This window comes from Ailuropoda melanoleuca, chromosome 5 (genome assembly GCF_002007445.2).
Source record: "Ailuropoda melanoleuca isolate Jingjing chromosome 5, ASM200744v2, whole genome shotgun sequence".
NCBI lineage: Eukaryota > Metazoa > Chordata > Mammalia > Carnivora > Ursidae > Ailuropoda > Ailuropoda melanoleuca.
Genome location: NC_048222.1, coordinates 63,262,306 through 63,286,610, shown reverse-complemented (window position 1 = coordinate 63,286,610; position 24,305 = coordinate 63,262,306). Strand labels below are relative to the sequence as shown.

General features: G+C 52.5%; 1 protein-coding gene across 5 annotated transcripts in view; it reads left to right on the top strand.

Annotated features, from left to right (window-relative positions):
* TYRO3 (TYRO3 protein tyrosine kinase) overlaps window positions 1-16,431 on the top strand; it is a 23,960-nt gene extending 7,529 nt beyond the window's left edge. Inside the window, exons 1-19 of one of the 5 annotated variants that reach the window (XM_034661133.1) lie at window positions 7-20; window positions 1,784-1,883; window positions 2,196-2,296; window positions 3,061-3,231; window positions 4,702-4,788; window positions 5,592-5,707; window positions 7,240-7,417; window positions 8,116-8,276; window positions 8,834-8,978; window positions 9,364-9,493; window positions 9,577-9,677; window positions 9,953-10,048; window positions 10,374-10,454; window positions 10,897-10,989; window positions 11,426-11,547; window positions 11,945-12,054; window positions 12,222-12,381; window positions 12,600-12,736; window positions 14,944-16,431. In XM_034661133.1, coding sequence (XP_034517024.1) covers window positions 1,795-1,883; window positions 2,196-2,296; window positions 3,061-3,231; window positions 4,702-4,788; window positions 5,592-5,707; window positions 7,240-7,417; window positions 8,116-8,276; window positions 8,834-8,978; window positions 9,364-9,493; window positions 9,577-9,677; window positions 9,953-10,048; window positions 10,374-10,454; window positions 10,897-10,989; window positions 11,426-11,547; window positions 11,945-12,054; window positions 12,222-12,381; window positions 12,600-12,736; window positions 14,944-15,334 — 2,469 coding nt within the window. In that variant the 5' untranslated portion in view covers window positions 7-20; window positions 1,784-1,794 and the 3' untranslated portion in view covers window positions 15,335-16,431. Of the gene's footprint in view, window positions 1-6; window positions 21-1,783; window positions 1,968-2,195; window positions 2,297-3,060; window positions 3,232-4,701; window positions 4,789-5,591; window positions 5,708-7,239; window positions 7,418-8,115; window positions 8,277-8,833; window positions 8,979-9,363; window positions 9,494-9,576; window positions 9,678-9,952; window positions 10,049-10,373; window positions 10,455-10,896; window positions 10,990-11,425; window positions 11,548-11,944; window positions 12,055-12,221; window positions 12,382-12,599; window positions 12,737-14,943 lie in introns of those variants that run through there. The other 4 variants (XM_034661131.1, XM_034661132.1, XM_019802064.2 and 1 more) reach the window with 4 other exon arrangements.
* The last annotated feature ends 7,874 nt before the right edge of the window (window positions 16,432-24,305 follow it).

Below are 24,305 nucleotides of genomic sequence, written 5' to 3'. Positions count from 1 at the left end.
CGCGGAGCCCGCGGCCGCAGGTACGGGTTGATCGGAACGCGGGGGGCTGCGGAGGGGCGCGGCCGGGTGGGCGCCCAGGGGCCGCAGAGCGGAGCGAGCCCCGGGCCTGGGCGGGCGGGAGACTTGGGTTGGGGGGGGCCTAAGCTGGGAGGCCGAGGCTTGGGGGCTGGGGGAGGGGGCCCAGCGCAGCGTCCGCTGCCGGTTCTCGGGCCGGGGCCCCACCCCCAACTTTCTCGCGTCCGGGGCTCTTCTGGCGGGGTGGAAGGCAAAGGAGTGGGGCTGTGGGCTGAGTGGTCAGGGAAGGGGGGTGTTTGGAGCTGGATTTTCCCGCCTCGACGTGTCTAGTTGTTTGCTCTCCCCTCCCAGTCCTGGGGACCCCGTTCTGCCCGCCCTACACACGAAAGTCCCACTCTGAAATCACAGGGGCTGGACTGAGCACCCAAGAGGCACACCTACACCATTTAGGTACCTGGGCTCTGAGGGTGCCCATTCACAGAAAACATCTGGACATAGTCTAGTTCCTGTACCCACTCAGAGCTTCCTGAAACGGGGAATGTTGGAGAGGATGGGCTGGAGCCAGATTGCTGGTCTTTGTGGGGGTTAGCCTTGTGTTCCCACATGGCCACTGAGGCATTTGCCGGTTGTAGAAGTGCTTCTTGCAGCACCCTGCCTCTCCAAGTTCCCACGACACCCCTCTGAGACTGTTGGGTGTGTATGGGGAGTGAGGTTATCCCTCCTTCCCCTGTTGACTGGCCCTGTGTCACAGGCTAAAGCAGCAGCCACAGAGCTGGCACCTTGTTTTGAGCCTGCACTCCCTGCTATGTGAGATTCTCAGGGAAGGGAGAGAGTGACAAGTATTTGCAAGGCGGAAGGCGTGTATCTCAGGATCAGAGAGCCCAGGAATTTGCCTAGAGTCGCACAGCAAAGGGCAGGAAGAAGCAAGACTGGATTCAGCTATGTGGATAGTTCACCTGCCCCTCTGCTTAAAAACATGCCAGGAGACCAGGAGGGGTGTGTGTGTGTGTGTATGTGTGTATGCATGCATGCATGCATGCACGCAGAGGGTAGTGTTCTGCAAGGTGGCTCCTGTTGGTGTGACAGTAGTGAAGGGGTCTTGGGCTCCCTGTTCAGGACCCCTCCCCTCCCTTTTACCTCCTACCTCCCCAGCACCCGCCCCTGCACACATTCAGGTATTAATAGAGCGGGTGGCTGCCAGGAAGGCTGCCATGTGTTTGATCTGACGTGGTTCTGCAGCCATATGTTCTCCACTTCAGGGGAGCACCCCCTCCTTCTCTTCCTCAGCCTCCTTTCATTTGCTGGGGTGGGGTGCAGGGGCTTGCCAGCAGCAGTGTGAAATCTGGCCAGACACCTTGGGCAGGCAGAGAGCTGGCCGCCTGTTGAACTACGTGGGTACAGCAGTCATTCCCAGGGCCCAAGCTGTATGAGAGGGCCCCACCTTTTTAGCCTGGCTTGCCTGCCTTTTGGTGGTTGGGCTTGAACTTAACATCGCCTAGTTGGGAGGTATGGGGAAGACGTCACTTCTTTAGAGCTGGGGGTAACTTGGCAGGGGCAGAAATGGTGCCTGGGGAACTTGTCATTTTCCTTCCCCCAGCCAAGGACCAGGCCATCTTCCCTCCCACTCTGTCCAACCTCTGTTTTCTTGAACATTAGATGACGATAAGCCCTCTGACCCTGAAACTAGGTTCTGGAAGAGGATGGGGGATATTTCCAGAGACAGGGTCCCTGTCAAGCGGGCTGACACCTTCTCCTTCCCACCTCTCAGGCCTGAAGCTCATGGGAGCCCCGGTGAAGCTGACAGTGTCGCAAGGGCAGCCGGTGAAGCTCAACTGCAGTGTGGAGGGAATGGAGGAGCCCGAGATACAGTGGGTGAAGGATGGGGCTGTGGTCCAGAGTGTGGATCAGGTGTACATCCCAGTCAGTGAGCAGCACTGGATTGGCTTCCTCAGGTGCAGGACCATGGGGGAGGGTGTGGCATGCCAGCCTGGGGGCAGGCTGTGCTTTTTCCCTGGGCTTGGGAGCTGGGGGCAATGCTGATGCCCAGAGGTCTGGGCTTTTTTATTCGGCAACCTATGGAAACGTCCAGAAGTTGGGGCAGGCTGAACCCACTGAGCCTGCCCAGCATAGCTGAGCCCCCCTTGACCCTGGGAGGTGAGCCTGGTATCCTGTTTCCACAGCCTGAAGTCAGTGGAGCGCTCTGATGCAGGCCGGTACTGGTGCCAGGTGGAGGATGGGGGTGAAATGGAGACTTCCCAGCCAGTGTGGCTCACGGTAGAAGGTGAGGAAGCAGAGACACGGGTGGGCGTGTTGGCCTGGAGCAGGTGCTCTCTGCTAGTGACCACACCTCTGCAGAAGAAAGCTCAGTGGAAGCTGATTTGCCCCATTGCCCTCTGGGGCCTGACTGCACCAGGCTCCAGGCCTACCCCAGACATCGGAAGACCCTACTCATTGGCCTACTCTGGGTATTTCACAGTCAAGGGGGCAATAAGGGCATACAATCTATGGGGTGCAGTCAGTTTCAGTTGTCTGAGCAACAAGCCCAAACATCGATGTGGGGCTGGACCCTGTTCTGCCAAGTGGCCAGACCAGGAGGAGGAGGGATGGGGGAGGAGAGGAAGGATCCGCAGCTGCGGGAGCTCAGAGCTGTTCAGCCCAGGAAAACAAAGTGACTAAGAAAGTAACAAAGGGCCCTGAACGGGGTCTGGGGCTTGCCAGCAGAACTCTGCTAAAGCTTCCGTCCACTCCTCCTCCCCTTCTGACCCTCCCCCAGCTTCCCACCCTGTGCCTCCTCCCCTGCTCCAGAAGGGCTGTCAGAGCAGGTCTGGGAAGAGGGAATCTACCATGCCCAAGGGGGCAGCATAAAGGATATTCCTAAGGTGCCCAGAGAAGGGAAGCTCCCCCCTCGAGTTCTGCAGTTGACCCAATCCTAAGGGCCTGTAGGACCTTCTGTGTAGAGGGCTGCAAATGGTAGGGAACTTGTGGTTTGGGTAGTTGGAAACTGGGAGGTGGCAAGGCTCATTCCCCAACCCCCTTTCTCCCTAGGTGTGCCATTTTTCACTGTGGAGCCAAAAGATCTGGCAGTGCCACCCAATGCCCCTTTCCAACTGTCTTGTGAGGCCGTGGGTCCCCCTGAGCCTGTTACCATTGTGTGGTGGAGAGGAGGCACGAAGGTTGGGGGTCCTGCTCCCTCTCCTTCTGTTTTAAATGTAACAGGTGAGCAGCCTCAGGAGGGGGCTTTGAGTAGGGGTGGTGAGGCCAGCAGCGTGCAAATCTGTGCAAATCACCAGGTATGCTATTGTGAGTGTCCAGAGCACACCCCGGTGCCTGGGTACGTGAGCTGCACCATTACTAAGCTTGTTAGTCAGGTGTGCAAGGCTGGCCAGGTGAGCTGATGGGTGGTGCTCCTGCTGGGTGTGCTTGAGGCCACTGGAGCCTCTTTCCATCCTTCGCAGTAGTCCAGGCTATGCACAGCTGGCCCTGGGAGAGGAGTCGTGTGAAACCAGGGGCACCCATTTCCCCCACCCCTCCCAAGGGAAAGAGCCAGGAACCAGCCCACGCAGAGCTAGGAGGAGTGTCTGGCAGACTTGCCTAGAAGACGAGAGTCTAGGGCTGCAGAGTGGGGGAATGGCAGGGAGAAGGAAAGGGGGGGGGGTGCAGCACAAAGAAACAGGAGCCTCCTCTCCTAATGGCCCTTTCCAGAAATTTCTAGACATTTTCTCAAACACTATATTTATCCATACTTCCACATAGCTAGACCCAAAGCAGCAACGCCTGCACACCCACCTGGATCCCAAGATCCTCAGGCACATAACGAGGCTTGTGAGGCTCACTTCTCTGTGAAATAAAGCTAATGTTCCTGGTCGAGGCTTGAACTGACCAAAGAAGTTGGGAATCTGAGCTTGATCTCACATACTGGACAGTGGGAGGGATAGGTTCTGACGTGCCACGTCCCCCAGCAATATGAATCTTGAGAAGAGGCGGGCTGCCGGTCCTGTTCAGGAGGTGCTGGGTTGGAGCCGATTAGAGGGAATGTTTGGTTCAGTTCTCTCCAGATGTGCGTGGTTGGGACCCTCCAGCAGCCGGCCTGATAATTAGCACTCACTCAACTCCTACGCCACACACCACACTGTGCTAGGCACCACGGGGGATCGGGATCGAGGGAATACAAAAGAAGTAGAAGCCGGCAGTCCAGCCCTCAAGGAATTAGTGTAATTGGGAGACAAGACACATGCATAAGGAGCTGAGAACTATTGCAAGGCAAAGAATCTGCAAATCAACAATGATGCCAACAGAGAAGGGCTCTGGAATGTATAATAGAGGAGTGAGAAGGGAGGTGGCTTTGTGCTGTCTGTGGGAGGTGGGATTGAGGCAGGGAAAGTAGTATAACCTTTCCCAAGTGCTTACTGTGTGCTACGCGCTTTATGTGTGGTCCATCATTTGGTTTGAACAATTATCCCAATTTGGGAGATGAGAAGACAGAGCCCCAGGACTGGGGTTTATAGCCAGGCTCGTTAGACTCCAAAGTCCTTGGTCGTTCCAACATATCCAGTTCTAGCCCCTTCCTCTGGCTGGAGGGACTTATAGGATATTCAGATCCAGAGCTTGCATAAACCCCCTTCCCCAGTCCCGGGCTGAATGGGAGTTGCTGGTTGGGGGGCGCTGACTGAGGTTTTCTGGTGTCAGGGGTGACCCAGAGCACCGTGTTCTCCTGCGAAGCTCACAACCTTAAAGGCCTGGCCTCTTCTCGCCCAGCCACTGTTCGCCTTCAAGGTAGGAGGACTGGCAGGAGGGAGGGAGGTTGAGGAGGCAGGGGCGTTTTCAGCAAGCTGTCCAGCAGCAGATGAAGTTACTTTCATTTGGTGTTCCAGCTTCCCGTGGCCCTGCTGGGATGTGAGGGATGAAGGGTTAATTGGCAGAGCTCCATCCCTAGTGAGAACACCTGAGACCCTGCCGTGGCTGAGATGAGAATAGAAACCTGACGTCACAGCAGATTTCCCATCACGAAGCAGAGTCCTTGGGAGGGAGGGAGGGAGAGAGGGAGCCAGCAGGAGATGGTCAAGGCTCACGCCCAGCCTTGCTTCTGCCAGTCCCTGTGGAGGGAACGGGGCTGGGGAAAACAGCCTAGCAGGATGATAGCGGAGATCCAAAGGGCTTGTGTGCACAAAGGGAGGGAGGATGGGAGGGAGAGAGCCAGTGTGTGGGGGAATGGGTTGTGGCTGCAGGAACTGCCTCTCTTTTGTCTCTCCCAAGGCCAAGGTACTGTTCCCCCGCCCCCCCCCAACTATCTTATCCTATTCCTTGGTCAGATAGGGCCCCTGATTCAGAGAGAAGCGACCTCTCCCCGCAGTCCCCCAGCAGCCGACACACACTCCCTGGTATGAGCAGCTCTCCCCTACTGGCTTCTTGGCTTGTATCTTACTGTGGTCCTGGGAGTGCTGAGTAGCCATCCTCTGGTTGGGGGGAGCTCCAGACCTTAGAGAGGGACTCGAGACTTGATTCCCATGCTTTCTGCTTCCTCCTATCCTTCTCGGGCACTGAAGTCCAGGGCACTGACTCTCATTCCCTGTCCACAGCACTGCCTGCAGCCCCCTTCAACATCACAGTGACAAAGCTCTCCAGCAGCAATGCTAGTGTGGCCTGGACACCAGGTGCCGATGGCCGGGCCCTGCTCCAATCCTGTACGGTCCAGGTAGGGAGAGGGAGGACAGGCTCTCCTGGCCATGTTCATCCTGTGGCTGCGTCGGTGGCACATGTTTCACAGTGGTATCACATGTCCCTACACTTGTCCATGGGTCTTGGTCTCCAGTTCTCTCCAGGTGTTGCTCCCTTACCAGGAACAGCGCAGCCTGCCCCTTATCACAGGGTGCTCTGGCCACCAAGTGACTTGGCAAATTGGCTCAAACCCGAACATTCTTCAGGCTGGGAAGCAGATCACTAGAGCAGATTCGGGATGCCTGGAGGAGTTTTTCTTCTGTCGGCAAAACCCCAGACCTTTGATTTAGCTGATACCTGTACCCTTGTGCCCTACCCCCTAACTCATGCCAGAGAGAACAAGGGGATTGGAAGGTGTTTAAGCCCCGGAGAGTGGAAAACCTGGGTAAGGTGGAGGCAATGCAGCCTTGTTTATTTTCATCTGTTTACTCAGAGATATTTAATGAGCACCTTTGAAACTGTTCTAGGCAGTTCCCCTAGGCAGGAAAGGCCCTTCCTCTGGGCTATCCCCTTTAGAGGACCCCACTCTGGCCTTCTTTTGGCTGCACCTGTTGCCCCTGGGCAAGGAGTCGGTGGAGACAAGGGGATATGCCCATCTACATCCCAAGGACACCCCCTCCCCTTCTGCCAACTGCCACACTACGCCACATTCTAGATACTTAGGAGCTCCTCCCTTCTGGCCCCCAGTCTGCTGCTAGGACCTGTGTGGGCCTCTTCCCTGGTCCCTCCTCGGGAGGGCATGGTCTGCGCACCTCAAGTCCAGAGGGCAGCCATTGTGGGGAACGGGTACGCAGGCAGCATTGTCCATACCATGCATTTGAAAGACCCTTGGCTCACAGGCTGGCTCTTCTTGTGCCACCACATTCTGGCTTGGGAATCCAAGCCATCGGAGGATTATAAACGCAGACCTGACCTTCCAGGTTGCTTTGAAGCTTTATTTTTCAATATACTGTCGTAGGAGATATTTTATGTAGTAATTTGCTAGCTGATTTATAACATTTAAATATTTAGCCGTATGATACGTGGATCTCCATTTGTACTCTTGTCCTGGGCTGCCTAAATGTAAGGTGAAGGCCTGGTTCACAGTACCCCTAGGTTCCTAGTTACTCTGCCCTTGAGAAACTGAGCCTTTGCACTGGCGTGTAATTACAATAAATGGTAACTCTTCTGAGTTATGTACAAAGCACGAAAGCTTATGAGTTTTCCGCAGTAGTTGGGAAAGTCTTTGACAGAAAAACTGGTATTTGCACTGAGTTTTAAAGGATGAGTTGGACTTCGCTAGGAAGAGCAGGTCATTCCAAGCAAGGGAGCAGCATTTGCAAAGGCATGGAGGCGTGGAGCCTGGTGTTATTAAAGTGGGGGCAGGTGGGGGGGTTGCAACTGTTTGCTGATAGGCTTAGAGGAGGCATTAATTCAAGATCCCCCCCTCCTCAGCCCCCTGCTCCCGCCCATGCCTATCCCATCTTCTGTCTCCCTCCTCTCCATCTTTACTTTGCTGCTTTTCTGTAGGTGACACAGGCGCCAGGAGGCTGGGAGGTCCTGGCTGTCGTAGTCCCCGTGCCACCTTTTACCTGCCTGCTCCGGGACCTGGCACCTGCCACCAACTACAGCCTCAGGGTGCGCTGTGCCAACGCCTTGGGGCCTTCTCCATATGCTGACTGGGTGCCTTTTCGAACCAAGGGCCTAGGTAAGGGACTTACACAGCAGAGCAGCCGGGCAGGCCCTGAGTGGGGACCAGGCGATGTTGGCTCCAGTTCTGAATGAAGTTGCTTGAGAGAGAAGTTACCTGAAAGGGAGGTTCCTGCCTTATTCAGCAAACACCAGAGTATCTGCTGCATACCTATGAACTAGATAAATCCAGCCCCTTCTCTTGCAGCTTTAGTTCTAGGGGTTGGAACAGATATGCAAATTAGAAAAGATCAGATAGTATGGTGAGGAAGAGTGCCTCCAGGGTGGTCGAGGCATACCGCCCTAAGGAGACTGAGGTTTGAATGATAAGGAGCAAGCCACCCTGGGGTGAGGGGAAATCACTGCAGGAGAGGGGGGCACAGCAAGTGCAAAGATCCTGTGGCAGGAACTTACTTGGAGTTCTCTTAGCAATTGCGGAGACGCTGGTGGGGTTATGAGGGGGAGGGGATGAAGAATGCTGCGGAGGCAGTAACCAAGAGCAGCACTGTACCTAGCAGGGTGCTGTGGGTCCTGCCATTGCTCACTCCGCCTCCACAGAACTATAGGTGAGAGCAGTGGGAACTGAAAGGCAAGCTCTGAGCCCCTCCTGTAGCTATCTGAGCTGTGTAGATCTTGGGAGTTGGTTCCAAAGGCTAGCATGGGATAGTGATAGTGGGAAGGGCAGGGCTCTTAGTAGCCTTCTCTCTTTGGGTACAGCCCCAGCCAGCGCTCCCCAGAACCTCCATGCCATCCGCACAGACTCAGGCCTCATCCTGGAGTGGGAAGAAGTGATCCCCGAGGGCCCTTTGGAAGGCCCCCTGGGACCCTATAAATTGTCCTGGGTTCAAGACAACGGAACCCAGGTAAGGGGCACCCAGGTAAGGGGAGACAAGCCTCTACTCTCCAGGTGTACCAGAGTCAGTTCTCAGGACTCTTAAGGCCTTTAGAGCTTCCCAACGGCTTTCCTTGGTGGGCCTGGGGACTTTGGTGGGCTGGGCCTCCCACCACCCGAGAGAGTCCACTTTGCCCCACCTTCCCCTGCAGGCTTCCCTCTTTATTGGATTTTTTCCTATTAGAATCGCATCTGTTGGGTGGCCGTGGCTGCTGTGGCCACTTCGTTTGTAAAGCAGGAAGCACATTCCTGAACAAACTGGGGGAGGGCACAGATAAGGCTGTCTTATCCCCAGCCTTGTTCCCTCCCATCCCCCACCTCTGCCTGCTGGAACTGAGCCCTGTCCGTGTTCAGGGGAGGCCTCCGCAGCGTGGAGAAAGAATGTGATGACTCCCAGCAGGTTGTGTTCCTGAGGTCCCTGAACCCACAGTGTCCTTTGCCTCCTGGGTTCCTAGCTAGTCCTTTTTCTGCATTCAGGCCCCAGCTGGAGGCCTTTTCCTCAGATTCACTCAAATGTGGGATGGGGGCTTTTCCTGGCTGCAGGGTGAGCTGACAGTGGAGGGGACCAGAGCCAACTTGACAGGCTGGGACCCCCAGAAGGACCTGACTGTGCGTGTGTGCATCTCCAGTGCAGTTGGCTGTGGGCCCTGGAGTCAGCCGCTGGTGGTCTCTTCTCATGACCATGCAGGTGAGGCCTGTAGGGGAAGGGCAGAGGGGATCAAGGCTTTCCTGGGCGACCTAGATTGGTGGAAGGAGCTTGGCAGCAGCTTTGCTCCTAATAGACCCAAAGATTCAGCAGTTGAGGCTGGGGTTGGTATTTGAACTGTATGTCATTCTCCTCCCCCTCCCCCAGAACTAGCATAGAAATCCTGGGTCGAGTTGTAGATTCCAACAGCCAGGGTCTGTCACTGACAGGGTAGGACCTCTTGGGGCTTCCTTTGGAGCTTTTTTCTACTTGGGACCTTTACTGACTTAAAGAACCTCTTGTCCAGGCCGGGTGGCCATCATTGGAAAGTTCTAAAGGGACTCCTTGATGTCAGCCTCACTCATGCCACTGCCTCTGTCTCCCATAGGCCAGCAGGGCCCTCCCCACAGCCGTACATCCTGGGTCCCTGTAGTCCTGGGTGTGCTGACAGCCCTGGTGACGGCTGCAGCCTTGGCCCTCATCCTTCTTCGAAAGAGGCGGAAGGAGACACGGTTCGGGTAAGGGGGTAAGGACATGGAGGGAGAGGCAGGTGGTGACCAAAGATCTTGGAGCTGACACCAAGTCCTGGGTTTCGCCTTAGGCAAGCCTTTGACAGTGTCATGGCCCGGGGGGAGCCAGCCGTTCACTTCCGGGCAGCCCGGTCCTTCAATCGGGAGCGGCCTGAGCGCATCGAGGCCACACGTGAGTGTGGGGAATCATGGGAAAAAATGGACTGTCTTCGTGCCCCTATCCGTGTTGTTCTTGCCAGCTCATTCATTTGGCCAGTGTGTCTGAACATTGATGAGTCCTGAGCACACAGCAGTAGAAAAGACACGCAGACCTACCCTTGTGGAGCTTGCCGTCCCAGCTGTGGGAGAGCCAGACTAAGCTCATGTCCGCTCTGAGGGCGCAGCCTGGGGGTGCGGGTCGGGAGCCCGAGGGTCCCCTCTTCTGTCTCACCACCCTTCTCTCCACAGTGGACAGCTTGGGCATCAGCGATGAACTCAAGGACAAATTGGAGGATGTGCTCATTCCTGAGCAGCAGTTCACCCTGGGCCGGATGTTGGGCAAAGGTGTGTGGGGCTGCATGGGGATTAGCAGGAGTGGAGTTTGTCTTTCATTCCTCCCAGCACTTTGGGGGTGTGGGTTTGGGGCAGCTCCTGTGAACAGGGTACGCTTGTAGACTCCTGTGTTTGGGATGTTTGAGGGAATGGCGGCTGGGGATGAGGAGGGCTGAGGAGCACCCCCAGCATACTTCCTTTGGCTGCAGACAGGGGAGCCTCCTGCAATGGCCCCAGAATCTAGTGATTTGTGTCCCTGTGGAGGGTCACCCTGGAGAAAAGGGGGCGAGAGGGTGGTAGGGCAAGCAGCCTCACCATCATTTGGATCGGTTCCTAGGAGAGTTCGGTTCAGTGCGGGAGGCTCAGCTGAAGCAAGAGGATGGCTCCTTTGTGAAAGTGGCTGTCAAGATGCTGAAAGGTGAGTGCAGAATAGTAGACATGGGGTGAGGAGTAGCAGGGGTGACTGATCCGGAAGTTGGCTCTGCTGCGCGCCTAGACTTTCCGAGAAGAGTTAGTCAGCCCTAACTAGGATGCCGCCTGTGCCACGTGAATAATTCAAAAGCATAAACCCACACACGTTTGCGCCCTAGCCTTTTATTTCTGTCGTCAGCAGTGACTGTCCTCTGGGCTCATTCAGGGTGACTAAAGCCTTGGTTGCTTGAGCTTCTGGACTGTCCAAACCAAAGGGAAGACCAGTAGCAAGTGGAGAGATGGCTGGAGCCCCACTCCATGGGGGTTTCTTCTGCTCATACTGTTTCCTGAGCCCTCTGAGAAGCCCAGGAAGGACGAGGCCTAGGAGTCTTGGATCAGAGTTGGGGGCATATCCCCCTTAGCCCCTCCCTCCTGTCCTTTTCTTCCAGCTGACATCATTGCTTCAAGCGACATTGAAGAGTTCCTCAGGGAAGCAGCTTGCATGAAAGAATTTGACCACCCACATGTGGCCAAGCTTGTTGGTGAGCTCCTTCTTGGGGGGAGGCAGATAGACAATAGGGGTAAAAGTGTGCTCCCCCGAGATGGGAGGACAGCCTGTAGGAGAGAAGTTTGGGCTTAGCTGGTGAGTAAGCAGATAGGAAAATAGCAAGGAGGGTCCTGGATGAAATGTGATCCTACTCCAGGTAAGGAGTTTAGTGTGCAGGCCCTGTACCAAAGGTCTGCACTTGAAGACTGCTCATGTGAGCAGAGGAGAAGGAGGGGGCAAGCGAATGCTCCAGAGATCCGGGGGCAGCCAGATCGGAGGTAGTCACCGGTAGGTAGGCCAGTGTGGACTTACCGGGAGGGAGGTAGCAGAGCTGGGGCTAGAGATAGGACCTAACAGGTGGGGGACTCATGCAGACACTTAAGCCTTCTCTTGACTGTTACGTGCCCTGCTCCTGACTCCCTTGTCTCCAGGGGTGAGCCTCCGCAGCAGGGCCAAAGGCCGTCTCCCCATCCCCATGGTCATCTTACCCTTCATGAAGCACGGGGACCTGCACGCCTTCCTGCTCGCCTCCCGGATTGGGGAGAATCCCTTTGTGAGTGCCTAAAGTGGAATGGCCAGGAGTTCAAAAGGGACAAAGACCCTGGGAGAGAGTTTGGATTGGTGGGCAGGGCCGATCAAGCTGTATTGGGAAGAGGCAGGCTGGGTTTGACCCTTTTTGCGTTAGAAGGCTTCCTTCTCCCTCACAAAGCCCTGCCAGGAATTTTAGTTGGGACAAGGGCCCATTCTGGGGGCTCCACACTGGGAGTATCTTGACTCTTAGACACTCTCTCAGATCAGCCAAAGCTTCTTTGCCTTGGGAAGCCCCTCCTGACCCCCTCCTTTCAGTAATCCCAAGGACAGTCTTTAGGCTTCCTGGCCAGGGAACCCCATTCATCCTGCCCTGGCTGGGTGGGCAGATCCAACCTGAGCTTGCTCTGTCTGCCTACCAGAACCTGCCCCTGCAGACCCTGGTCCGGTTCATGGTGGACATTGCCTGTGGCATGGAGTACCTGAGCTCCCGGAACTTCATCCACCGAGACCTGGCTGCTCGGAATTGCATGTTAGTAAATTCTGGAACTGGTGGGGAGGACGGAGCAGCTTGTGACAGGAGGACTAGCTAATGGTCAGCTCTCACCTGGGACAGTATGTGCTGTGCGTGGGACAGCTGGGGAGCAAAGATGGCCTGGTTTCCGTAAGGCTGACTCCATCCTCCATCACCCCTCACAGGCTGGCAGAAGACATGACGGTGTGTGTAGCCGACTTCGGGCTCTCCCGGAAGGTCTATAGTGGGGACTACTATCGCCAGGGCTGTGCCTCCAAATTGCCTGTCAAGTGGCTGGCCCTGGAGAGCCTGGCTGACAACCTGTATACTGTGCACAGTGACGTGGTGAGCGGGGTGGCACAGTGAGGCTCGGTGGCAACGTGAACAGTATGGCCTCGGGTGTGGGTGGCCGTTTAGAATCCTCAAGGACTAGCCGGGTCTCTTCTTTGGGCTTTGGCTGCCCCTTTATGAGGCCCCCGAGCCCTAAGATGTGTTTGCCTTAGGGTTCTGCCCAGTTCAGGAAACCTAGTGACATTTCCCCTTCAACTTTGTTTCTGTCCCAGTGGGCCTTCGGGGTGACCATGTGGGAGATCATGACTCGTGGGCAGACGCCATATGCTGGCATTGAGAATGCTGAGATTTACAACTACCTCATCGGCGGGAACCGCCTGAAACAGCCTCCGGAGTGTATAGAGGACATGTGAGTGCCCTGGGAAGGGGATCTGGGGAGGAAGGAGGAATTTGGGGCTTCAGGTGCTGGCTGCCACCACAGCTGCTGGTCCAGTGGGAGCTCAGAACCTCAACTGGACCTTTTGTTTTTTGGTGGAAATGTCCTTGTCATTAGAGGGAAGACCAGCCCCAACCCCAAGCTTCCTCTTCATCGGCCTCCTCCCTGTTTTTTTTCTCTCCCCCTTTCCCATCCTGTATTTTTGTTCCACCGTTTCTTACGCTTTATTTTCTCTAGTTTCCAGGAAGAACCAGGAACCCCGAGGGCAGAAGGTACAGGGTTGAGCAACAGTGCAAGATTCTGTCACCTTCTCCCCACCCACCCCCGCTCTGTCTCAGTCCCCAGCTAGTCTAAGAAAACCTAGGCTGAGCCCTCCCTCCCCCTCAGAGAGGGCTGCACCAGGGCAAGAAAAAACTGCTGCTTTATCACATTCCTCGCTAGACAAGGAGGGGGCGTGGGGGAGCTGGAGGTTGGCCTCTTGAGGGAGTGGAGAGACCTAAGATCCTGGGGAGAAGGGAACTGCCTTCTTTCCTTTCTGAAAGACGCGAGCCTTTGAGAGTAGGGTAGGGTGGGAATACACCCACAGCACAGGGGAGTGTTGTGAACCCCTCGTGACTGGAAGACAGGGTTACTAGCATTAGCTGGGTCCTTTACAGGCATTCTTTCAGGTAATCCCCCTCTAACCCTGTAAGGAAAAGACTATCATTATCGCTATTTTGTAGATGAGAAACTAAGATTAAAGAGGTTAAGTAACATGGCCAGGTTCACACGGCTATTAAGTAGGTGAGTTGGGATGTGAACGTAGATCCCTGTGATTTTAGAATAGGTGCCTCTGAACTGTGACACCAAATGTAATTTGTCCGTTCTAGTGTTAACATTTCCCACCCTGTGCAAGCCAGAGTTTCCCTGGGGCCCTGGAGGACCTTTTCACTAATACCAGGGGGAGGGAGTCCACAGTGATCCGGGGAAGGAATCTGCTCCCTACCTGCTGCTGTGGGGTTGGACCAGAGGGCCGAGAACAGGGACAGGCAGAGGAAGGCCCGGCCTGAATGGTGGGGTCATCTTGCTCTAGGGCAGTGGGTTTGAAGTGCCCAGATCCCAGACAGTGGGTGAGAGAGAGATCTGAGGGCGCGAGCCAGGCCTTAGCCCTCCTGCTCATTCAGCACAGCTCAGGGCTTGGCAGGGGCGGGAGCTCAGGTCTCCCCTCTGGCTGCAGCCTGCCTGGGCATCTGGAGCTGCAGAGGTTCTGCTGGGCATCGGGGACCAGGCCCCGGCTTAGTTTCCTCCCAGGCCGGAGCTAGTGTTGTCAATAGGGCGGGTGCTGGCCTCCTACCAGCCAGCCTGATGGACTTGCGCCAGTTGGCTCCTAGCACAGCCTTGACAATGTAGTCCAGCCTGGCCACATACCCATGGCCCTGGACCATTTCCATGGCCTCTTCGATGTCTGGCACCATTCCTCCCATCACTGGGGGCCCCTGTCAGGAGGGCCAGTGTGCGAGGCTGTGTTTGGGGCTTCTGTTGTGGGCACAAGAGAGTCAGGCATTTGCTCTGACTGCATCTGGTCTCAACCCCCTTCCATTAGCTCTTTTTTTCCCCCTTAAGCCTGAGGCATTCCCTGGGAACAGGAATAAGACCTCAGGGAATCTGTAAGGCTCCTGAAAGTGTATGTAAAAAAATGTTCCTTCCCTGGGGGGGGGGGAGGGCTCGAAGCTTTTCTAGATTCAAAGGTGTCCATGAACAATGAAGATTTAAGTCCGCCTGAGTGGGTGAGGATTTAGGACAAAGGGCGGCTGTTCAAATCGTTCCCATTAAAATAACACTGACTCGCACTGTGTTCTGCAAGACAAAAACACTCCTAGTGCCCCCTGCCAGCATGGCCTAGGACGACGCTGGAGCCAGCCAGCTCGGACACTTTCTACCTTTGTGACCTTGGTCAAGGTTCTTAACTTCTCTGGGCCTCAGTTTCTGCCTTGGTAAAATAGGGATCATTTCTTTCAGAGGGTTGTGGTGAGAATTAAATAATAAATGTAAAATACTTAGCAGGGGGCCTGATACACAGTAAGTCGTACATATGGGTGTGTTACAGAAAAGTTTACCAAATCCTGGTTCCGTCTGGTTAAGGGGCCTCTGCTTCCCCTTGTGCTTCCTCACTGCCTCCCCACCCCCTTCTCTCTGCCCAGCTATGAGCTTATGTACCAGTGCTGGAGCGCCGACCCCAAGCAGCGCCCGAGCTTCACATGCCTGCGGATGGAGCTGGAGAGCATCCTGGGCCACCTGTCTGTGCTGTCCACCAGCCAGGACCCCTTGTACATCAACCTGGAGAGAGCTGAGGAGCCTGCCGAAGGAGGCCCCCTGGAGCTGCCTGGCGGGGACCAGGCCAGCAGCGGGGCCGGGGGTGGCAGCGGTGCGGGGGCAGTGGGGGGCACCCCCAGTGACTATCGGTACATCCTCAGCCCTGGGGGTCTAGCTGAGCGGCCCAGGCAGGAGGAGCAGCAGCCAGGAAGCCCGGTCAGTGAGGCCCAGAGGCTGCTGCTGCTGCGGCAAGGGCCGCTGCCCCACAGTAGCTGTTAGCCCACAGGCCGAGGGCGTCTGGGGCCACGCTGCTGGCTGATGGAGGCCTGGTTGACCCCAGTCCAGGCAGCACGGCGCGGAGGCTCCTGTGGTAGTCCTCCCAAGCTGCGCTGGGAGTGGGGACTGACCAAATGGCCCAATCCCAGTTCTTCCTGCGGCCACTCTGGCCTGCCTGGCATTGGTTCAGGCCTTGGCTGGGTGGAGGTGGGCCAGGCCTGGTTGCCTAAACCCAGGCAGCTGGCAGGAGGGGGTGGTTATGTTTCCATGGTTCCCATGGGTGTGGAGAGGAGTTGAGGGAGGGTAGATCCAGCCCCATGGGCCCCTACTCTCTGGCTGAGCTGCCCTGCTGCTTTAGTGCATGCACTGAGGTGTCTCTGACCCAGGGGGCCTAGCCCTGCCCATGCGTGGGGTTTTGGTGCCCAGGTTTGCCCCTCCTCACCAAGAGATGCCCTTGTATTATTCCCCTTTAGGTGAGAGTTGGCAAGGGGTTGATACAGTCAGGTCCCAAGTGCTGTGGTAGGAGGCAGTGGGACACTCTCAGGTCTGAATCCTCGTCCTCTTCCTGATGACCTACCCTGCCTAGGCCAGGAGTCAAGTGCAGCTGACCAGGTCCCAGGAAGGCATGCTGGATTACTGCAGGCTACCATTAGCCCAGCCTCTAAAGGCAGCACACCCAGCCTGGCAAGAGGAAGGGGTGCTGTAGGCCCTGCCCAGGAATGCGTGAGGCCAGAGAGGAGTCCAGGAGCCCCTCTTTACGCCCTCCCACAGTCTGTCTGAGCATGCTACCAAATCCCAAAATATCCTAAGACTAACAAAGGCAGCTGTGTCTGAGCTCATCCTTCCACGCAGCGTCCCTTAGTCCCAATTTTCCCTCTCACTGGAGACCCTGTTCTGTCCCATGTCTCCAGAGACAGAGAGAAAATAGGCCTGATGGCTGGCGTGGGTGAGGGGGAGTTACTGGAGCCTGGACCCCAGCCCTGGCTAGGGGAGCCCACCCTCCCCCAGATTGCATGGGGCAGGCCCCTGCTGTTAGGGATATTTCCAAGCCGTAAGACGCTGTTTGAAAACAGAAATAAAATTGAGAACTAAAGACCCAAGGCTTTGTCTCTTAACTGTTTCCTTTTTTCCAGATCGCAAAAATGAAGCATTTCTGCATAGAGAAAAATATGGAAAGACATAAGCCAAAATGTTAACAGCTGTTATCTTTACATGATGTGAGTTAAAGGGACTTGTTTTCCTTTGTGCCTTCCAAGTTTTCTGCATGGAGCACAAAACGCTTTTGTAATTAGAGAAGACCCCAAAGAATGTTATCACATTAAAGATAATACGTCATTGTAGACAATTAGGAAAATGTAGAAAATCATTTTTAAATACCTATGTTCCTACCACCTAGAGAGAGCCGCTCATGACCTTTTTGAAATTGTAAATTTCAAAATTTCAAAATTTCAAAATTTTTTTTTTTTTTAAAGATTTTATTTATTTATGTGACAGAGAGAGACAGCCAGTGAGAGAGGGAACACAGCAGGGGGAGTGGGAGAGGAAGAAGCAGGCTCCCAGCGGAGAAGCCTGATGTGGGACTCGACCACGGGGATCACGCCCTGAGCCGAAGGCAGACGCCCAACGACTGCGCCACCCAGGCGCCCCGAAAATGTAAATGTTTTTAAAAAGTTCTTTATCTTGGAACAAGGACAAAGACTGCTTTGGCTGTCTCCTACACCTCCATCGGACTTTCCTTCTATCATTGGGTGTGGAGACTTTGTTCTCACCTTTACACCATTGCTGGGAGCCAGGGGCAACTCTGGGAAGAAAGGGGCAAAGAGAAAATGTATGCCTCTTACGCGTTAGAAATGAGAACATGAAGTTTGCTTCTTAGTATTTCCACCTGAAATTTTTAGTTTAGAAGCTTTTTTTACATTTATTTTTTAAGATTTTATCTATTTATTTGGTAGAGAGAGCACAAGCAGGGGGAGTGGCAGGCAGAGAGAGAGAGAGAGAGAGAAGCAGGCTCCCTGCTGAGCAGAGAGCCTGATGTGGGGCTGGATCCCAGGATCCCAGGATCATGACCTGAGCCGAAGACAAGACGCTTAACCGACTGAGCCACCCAGGCACCCCATAGTTTAGAAGCTTTGAGAGCAGGCTCATGGGAACATGTACCAGGAGGCACAAGAACTGGGCATTTCTCTGTGCAGAGGGGTGTGGGAAGACAGGGAGGGACTCAGGTATTGCCCTGCTGGCTAAGGGCAATGGAATGGGGCAGGTGCTTCTGAAACCAAATATCCTGAAAAACCTGGTGCTGGTGGATCCCACGTGTATCGTGGATCGTGAGACCTAATTTCACTTCCAGGGAAGTGGCTTTCAGAATGTTTCCTGCTGTGATTAGCTTTAACTGCAGGTAATGATTACTTGAGAGGTAATGTTTGGGAATTATTGATTGAGAAGAGCTTTACCCTTAAATAACTGTCTACCATTAATGGGCTCCTATTATGTGCCAGGCACTGCCCCAAGCAGTTCATATATATTATCTCATTTAACACAGCATTCCTACAAGATGGGAATACAATTATCCTCCGATAGGACAGAAATGAAGGGTAAGTAACTTGTCCAAGGCTATGGAGCTAACGGATGGTCAATTCAGGCTTGAAACCCACTAAGTCAGAGAGCAGAGCCTGTGCTCTTTCAGCCCCCAGCGTTCCAGAGAGCACCCTGAAGCAGCTCTGTCAAGATCACGTTATCTTTTGGGTGAATGCATGTCAGTAGCAGGCACCTTTTAAAACGTACAGGAGGCACCTGGGTGGCTCAGTCAGTTAAGCGTCCAACTCTTGGTTTCAACTCAGGTCTTGATCTCAGGGGTGTGAGTTCAAGCCCTGCACTGGGCTCCACGCTGGGCATGGAGCCTACTTAAAAAAAAAAAAAAGTACAGGAGTTCTAATATGAGTGTGTGTGTGTGTGTGTGTGTGTGTGTGTGTATGAGAGAGAGACAAAGGAATTAAATGGGAGTTACCTACCAGTAATTAAATCTGTGTAAATACTTTTCTCAGCTCAGTCTCTTTTCCCCAAGCATCTTGGGTCCCCCATGGTCAAGGGGTTTGAGGTAGGTGATAATTGCAGAGTTTTTGAAAACCTTTTTTGGAAGTATGGGACACATCTCAAAAAAATACACCAATCAGAAATGCACAGCCCTTAAGAATTTTCACAAACAGATCCAAATAACCAGCAACCAAATCAAGAGACAATATTACCAGCACTCCAGAAGCAACCCTTTAGGCAACCTCTGCCTACCCCCTCCTCCCTAAAGGTAACCTCTGTCCCGACTTACAACGTCATGGATGAAAGTAGCTCTTTTTAAAGTTCATATAGAGTCATACAGGTTGGACTACCTTGTGTTTGCTTTCCTGCATCCCACAATACGTGTTTTTCACAATCATCTGATCCTCCTGGTCTACGCTTGGCGGTGAAGCTCCATCAGTAATTTGAAAGGGTGCAGCATGTATTTGAAAAATCATTCAATGCCTCCAATATATGAGCATTCTAACAAAATCACACTAGTGGAAAAGATTAGAGCATAATTTAATTTCTACATCTTATAATATTTAATTACTTTATATGTGTCTCATTGATATTTTTCTACTTAAAAAAATTAATTTATCGGGGTGCCTGTGTGGCTCAGTTGGGTAAGCATCCCACTCTTGATCTCAACTCAGGTCTTGGTCTTGATCTCAGGGTCATGAGTTCAAGCCCTGCACTGGGCTCCACACTGTCTGTGGAGCCTACCTTAAAAAGTAAAAATAATTTATCTTTTGAATGGATGTCAAATACCCATGGTAAAAAATTTAAAAAGTGTAGAAAGGTAGATGGGGATGGTAGGGTGGGATAGGGAGGGAAGGAGGACTGTGAAAATAAGTTGCCTTGTCCCTGGCCCCTCAGTTTCTCTTTCTAGAGGCAACCACTGTTACTGGTTGATTGTGAAATTTTTAATAACCTATACACTTATTTTTCTTTTGCACACGTGGTAGGTTATTGTACAAGCTGTTCTGTCCCTGTGCTCTTTTTATTAACAGTATGTATGGGGTGCTTGGCTGGCTGCCCCTTTGCTCTCTTTATTAACAGTATGCGTGGGGTGTGGCATGCAGCTCTTGACCTCAGGGTTGTGAGTTCAAGCCCCACTCTGGGTGTAGAGATACCTTTCAAAATCTAAAAAAAACCCAGTATGTGTAAGTTAATAGCTAATGGTATATATTCTGGATATTCTAAGTGCTTTTCGTATTTTATTTTTTTAAGATTTTATTTATTTGAGAGAGAGAACGAGCTGGTGAGGAGGGGTGGGGGGAGAGGGAGAAGAAGATTCCCCTCTGAGCAGGGAGCTCAATGTGGGACTCCATCCCAGGACCCTGGGATTTCATGACCTGAACCGAAGGCAGACTTTTTTTTTTAAAGATTTTATTCATTTATTCGACAGAGAGAGAAACAGCCAGCGAGAGAGGGAACACAAGCAGGGGGAGTGGGAGAGGAAGAAGAAGGCTCCCAGCAGAGGAGCCTGATGTGGGGCTCAATCCCAGAATGCTGGGATCACACCCTGAGCCGAAGGCAGACGCTCAACGACTGAGCCACGCAGGCGCCCCCGAAGGCAGACTCTTAACCAGCTGAGCCACCCAGCTGCCCCTAAGTGCTCTGGGTATTTTAACTGTAATTGTCACAACAGCCTTGTGCAGTAGGTACGATTATTGTTTCTATTTTGTGGATGGAATTCAGATCTAGTACACCCTTCCAGAGCCTCTGTATTACGACGATTTTTTCCTAGCTGTTCATCTGCATCTCCACTGTTCTATGTGCTGTGTCATAATTTAACAAGTTCCTTATCAATAGACATTTAGGTTGTTTCCAATACTTGGCTATTACAAAGAGTGCTGCAATGAATTTTTTAGGCATATCATTCCGTACTTGTAGGAATGTATCCACAGAAAAATTCCTAAAAGAAAAGTTGCTGAAGGAATCTGCGTTTTAAATTGATACTGCCAAGTTGCCTTCCAGAGGTGAGTTTTGCCTATTTGGTAAGTGAGAATGGTATTTCATTGTAATTTTAGTTTCCATTTCTCTTATTATAAATGAGGCATCTTTTCATATTCAAGAGCCATTTTGGTCTTCTTTACTATGAACTGTTTGTCATATCCTTTTCTACTAAGTTGTTGGTCCCTTGTTACTAATTTTTAAGTGCTCATTTTATATAAAGAAAATCATTCCTGTGTGATATGTGGTGTAGATGATGTTTTTTGTTGTGCTGGTTTGAATGTGTCTGTGTGTGTTTATATGTGTGGCTTCTAGGTTTTATGTTATACTTAGAAAGGATTTCCCCACTCCAAGAGTGTTTTTAGAAACCTGCGTTTTCCTCTAGTGCTTCTAAAGTTTATCTTTCAGTGTTTCATTTTGAGTCATCTAAAAGAAGTGAGATATGGATCCATATTTTTTTTCCCCAGGTGGCTACCCATTGTCCCAACACCGTCCATTGAGCGATCTATGTTTTCTGAACACTTCTTTAATAATCCCTCTCTATGCATTTATTGTACTTTGTCATAGACTGTGTTCACGTATGTACTGGGGTTTATTGCGAGACTCTTTATTGCGTTTCCATGTGCCTGTACCACAACTGTGCTACTGTTGAGGTATGGTGTAGTTTTCCTACACGTCCCTCTTAACGTTTTTTTGCAATGTTCCCTCAAGGTTGGAGGAATACCATCACAGGGCATAGCATGCCGGCAGTCTAATGAAGGAATGCAGGTCTCCCAAGGCTTTACCGAGTGATTTGTCCATGATGTCACTCAGCAAGGGGCACAGTCAGGATCAGAACCCAGGAATTTACCTAGTTCCTCTGTCTTTCCATTGCCCCAGAGTTGGAAAGTAGAGGTGGGTAGAGAGGCTGGATTGACTTTTCAGTCACCATCCACAATTAACAGGTTTCTAAGTCCTATGGATTCCATTCTCCCAGTTTTTTTTTTTTTAAAGATTTTATTTATTTATTCGACAGAGATAGAGACAGCCAGTGAGAGAGGGAACACAAGCAGGGGGAGTGGGAGAGGAAGAAGCAGGCTCATAGCGGAGGAGCCTGATGTGGGGCTCGATCCCATAATGCCAGGATCACGCCCTGAGCTGAAGGCAGATGCTTAACCGCTGTGCCACCCAGGCGCCCCTCCCAGTTTTTTTTTTGAATGGGTTCTTCCTGCCGTCAACATCCTCAGATCTCCCCTGTTCCCCAGACTATTGCAACAGTTCTGGAAGCTTCCTGACCTCTCCCAGCCCAGGCCAGGTCATGCCCCCCCTGGTTATAAAGCCGCATCCCTCAGAACCTGGGGAATTTATCTTCAGGGCTCTCATTCCCCTTTTGTAATTAATTAGGTGTGATTATCCCCCCCCCCCACATGTGAGTTGAGTGAGCGCAGGATCTTGTGCTTTATTTATTGCAGTATTCCCAGCCCCTGAGCACGAAGTCCTAACCTCAGTTCTCTAAAAATGGAAAGGTAGAATGGGAAAATAATATTTATTTCACAAATCCTTTCGAGGATTAACTGAAACAAAGTATCTGTGCCTATAAAACGGCCTGGCATGTACGTAGCCAAGATTCAGTAAATGCTAGGCACAATTTCTCACCTTTTCCCCGAATTACTGTTTTTCCCAATAAAAAGCGGTAAAGCAAAAGGGAGAAGTTGGGTCCTCCCTAAGACACAGGGGAGTGGAGGAAGACCCCTGGATCATTAAAAGAGAGAAAGGAATTTTACTTCTCAACCCTTGAGAACCCAAAAGGCCCCAAGTCAGACGGCCTGGCCTGAACTTTGTTGGCGGGCTCCCGGAAATGCCGGGTGAGGGTCCTTCCACCCTGTTCCGACAAGGGGAGCCTGGGGCGGGCGCCCAGCGCGGCCTAACGCGCTGCCTCCGCCGGTCCACCGCGCTGCCTCCGCCGGTCCACGAGGGACCGGGCCACGCTGGGGGTCACATGCGGGTTCGCCCCGCCCCCGCCTCGGCCGAGGAAGGCTCGGGCCGGGCGGCGGAACACAGGCGCCTTTGTCGGCGGGCACCCGGGCTGCGGCGGCGGAGGGAGCGCTTCCCGGGTCGGGGCGCTGCGAGCCGCCGGGAGGGGGAGCCGCGCCGCTCCAGGTCGGCGGGGTGGGGCTTCCCGCGCCGCACCGTGCGCCCGCGCCCGATGCCCGCAATGCGCGTGTGAAGCTGTCCGGAGTTTGTCCCCTCTGGAGGTAAAATTTCTTTCAACGACGGTTGACTTGATCGCGAGGAACGGAAAAGAACCGTGAGCTCCAGTTTTTCCGCTCTGGGAACCAAGGAAAGCACCCTGAGTTTGTCCAGGAAGAGCTAAGGAGCAGTGTGGACCGTAGGTCCGGCCCCGGGGAGGGCAGAGGAGGAGCGAGCTGGCGCGGGTGGCTGGAGCCAGCTGGGCAGAGTGGAGGCCGGAAGATGTCCCGGCCAGGTGGCTGGAGCGGTGGCAAGGCCACATGGAAACAGGGTCTGCAGATGCTTACTGGGCAAAACGTAGCTGAGGACGCGGAGGAAGTTGCTAAAGCCGGAAAGAACATAATCCAGCTCAACAGACAATTTCTTTTTCAGTTTCCTAGCAGAAATTTTTTATTAAAATGAAATATTATGTATAACGGCAATATAAAATGAATGAAAACATATGTAGTTCTCAAAACATTTAAATCTTCTTTCTTAGGAAATACTTTTTTCTTTGTGACCTTGAGGGACCTTGGTCCGGCCACCGAGAAAAAATGAGAAAGAAAGAAAAAAAAAAAAAGCCGGAATCATTTGTTACTTGGTGAAACTTCCATTGTAAAATAGAGCAAGTTTTTCTACCAGCACTATCTCTGAGTTGCAAACTTGGGATGAGGAAAGTGTCAAGCCTCATGGAAATTGAGCTTCATAGGGCGTCGATAGTGTCTTCTAGAAATGCAACGAATATTGTTGGAACTGGGCAGCCGTCTTCCAATCCTACTATTCTTTCTTGTAATCAGATCGTGGCCCCTTTTTTGATGCTTAGAAACTATTTGACACTTAGAATCGTTGTTCCAGCAGTCTCTCTTCAAACGTACTACATACCAGCTACTCTTGTACCTTTGTAAACTTTATTATTTTTAATCCTCAACCAATGAATGTTTTAGCTTGGTTAGTGAACACAACTTTGTGGGGTTTTTATTTGTTTTGTTTTGTTAGGGAGGGGAGGGACAGAATGAGAGGAAGAGAGAATGTTAAGCACTTAACTCACTGAGCCACCAGGAGCCCCAACTTTGAGGGGTTTTTCTTTTAAAGAACTTTATACTATTAACGTATTTAATCTTGTTAACAATTGTAGGGTGGAGACTATTGTCCCCATTGTTTAAAAAAACATCACTTTAGTTTTTATAGAGAGAGGGAGACAGGGAGAGGGAGGGAGAAAATTCTAAGCAGGCCCCAACGCCCAGTATATAAGCCTTATACTGGGCTTAATGCCACAACCCTGAGATCATGACCTGAGCCGAAATCAAGAGTCAGGGGCTTAACTGACTGAGCCACCTAGGCACCCCAGATTTTATTTTATTTTTAACTAATCTCTGTACCCAATTTGGGGCTCGAACTTACAGACCTGAGACCAAGAGTCACATTCTCTACCGTCTGAGCCAGCCAGGTGCCCCAATGCCTCAGTATTTTTTTTTTTTTAAGATGTTATTTATTTATTTGTCAGAGAGAGAGCACAAGCAGGGGGAGCAGCAGGCAGAAGGAGAGGAAAGCTCCCCACTGAGCAAGGAGCCCGCTGTGGGACTCGGTCCCAGGATCCTGGGATCATGACCTGAGCCAAGGATAGATGCTTGACTGACTGAGCCACCCAGGCACCCCTGTTATCTCATTTCTGTCTTAATTTCTATTTCCCGACTTACTCGTGAGGCTGAGAATCCTTTCAAATGTTTATGGGACACTGGGTTTTTCTTTCTTTGATTTG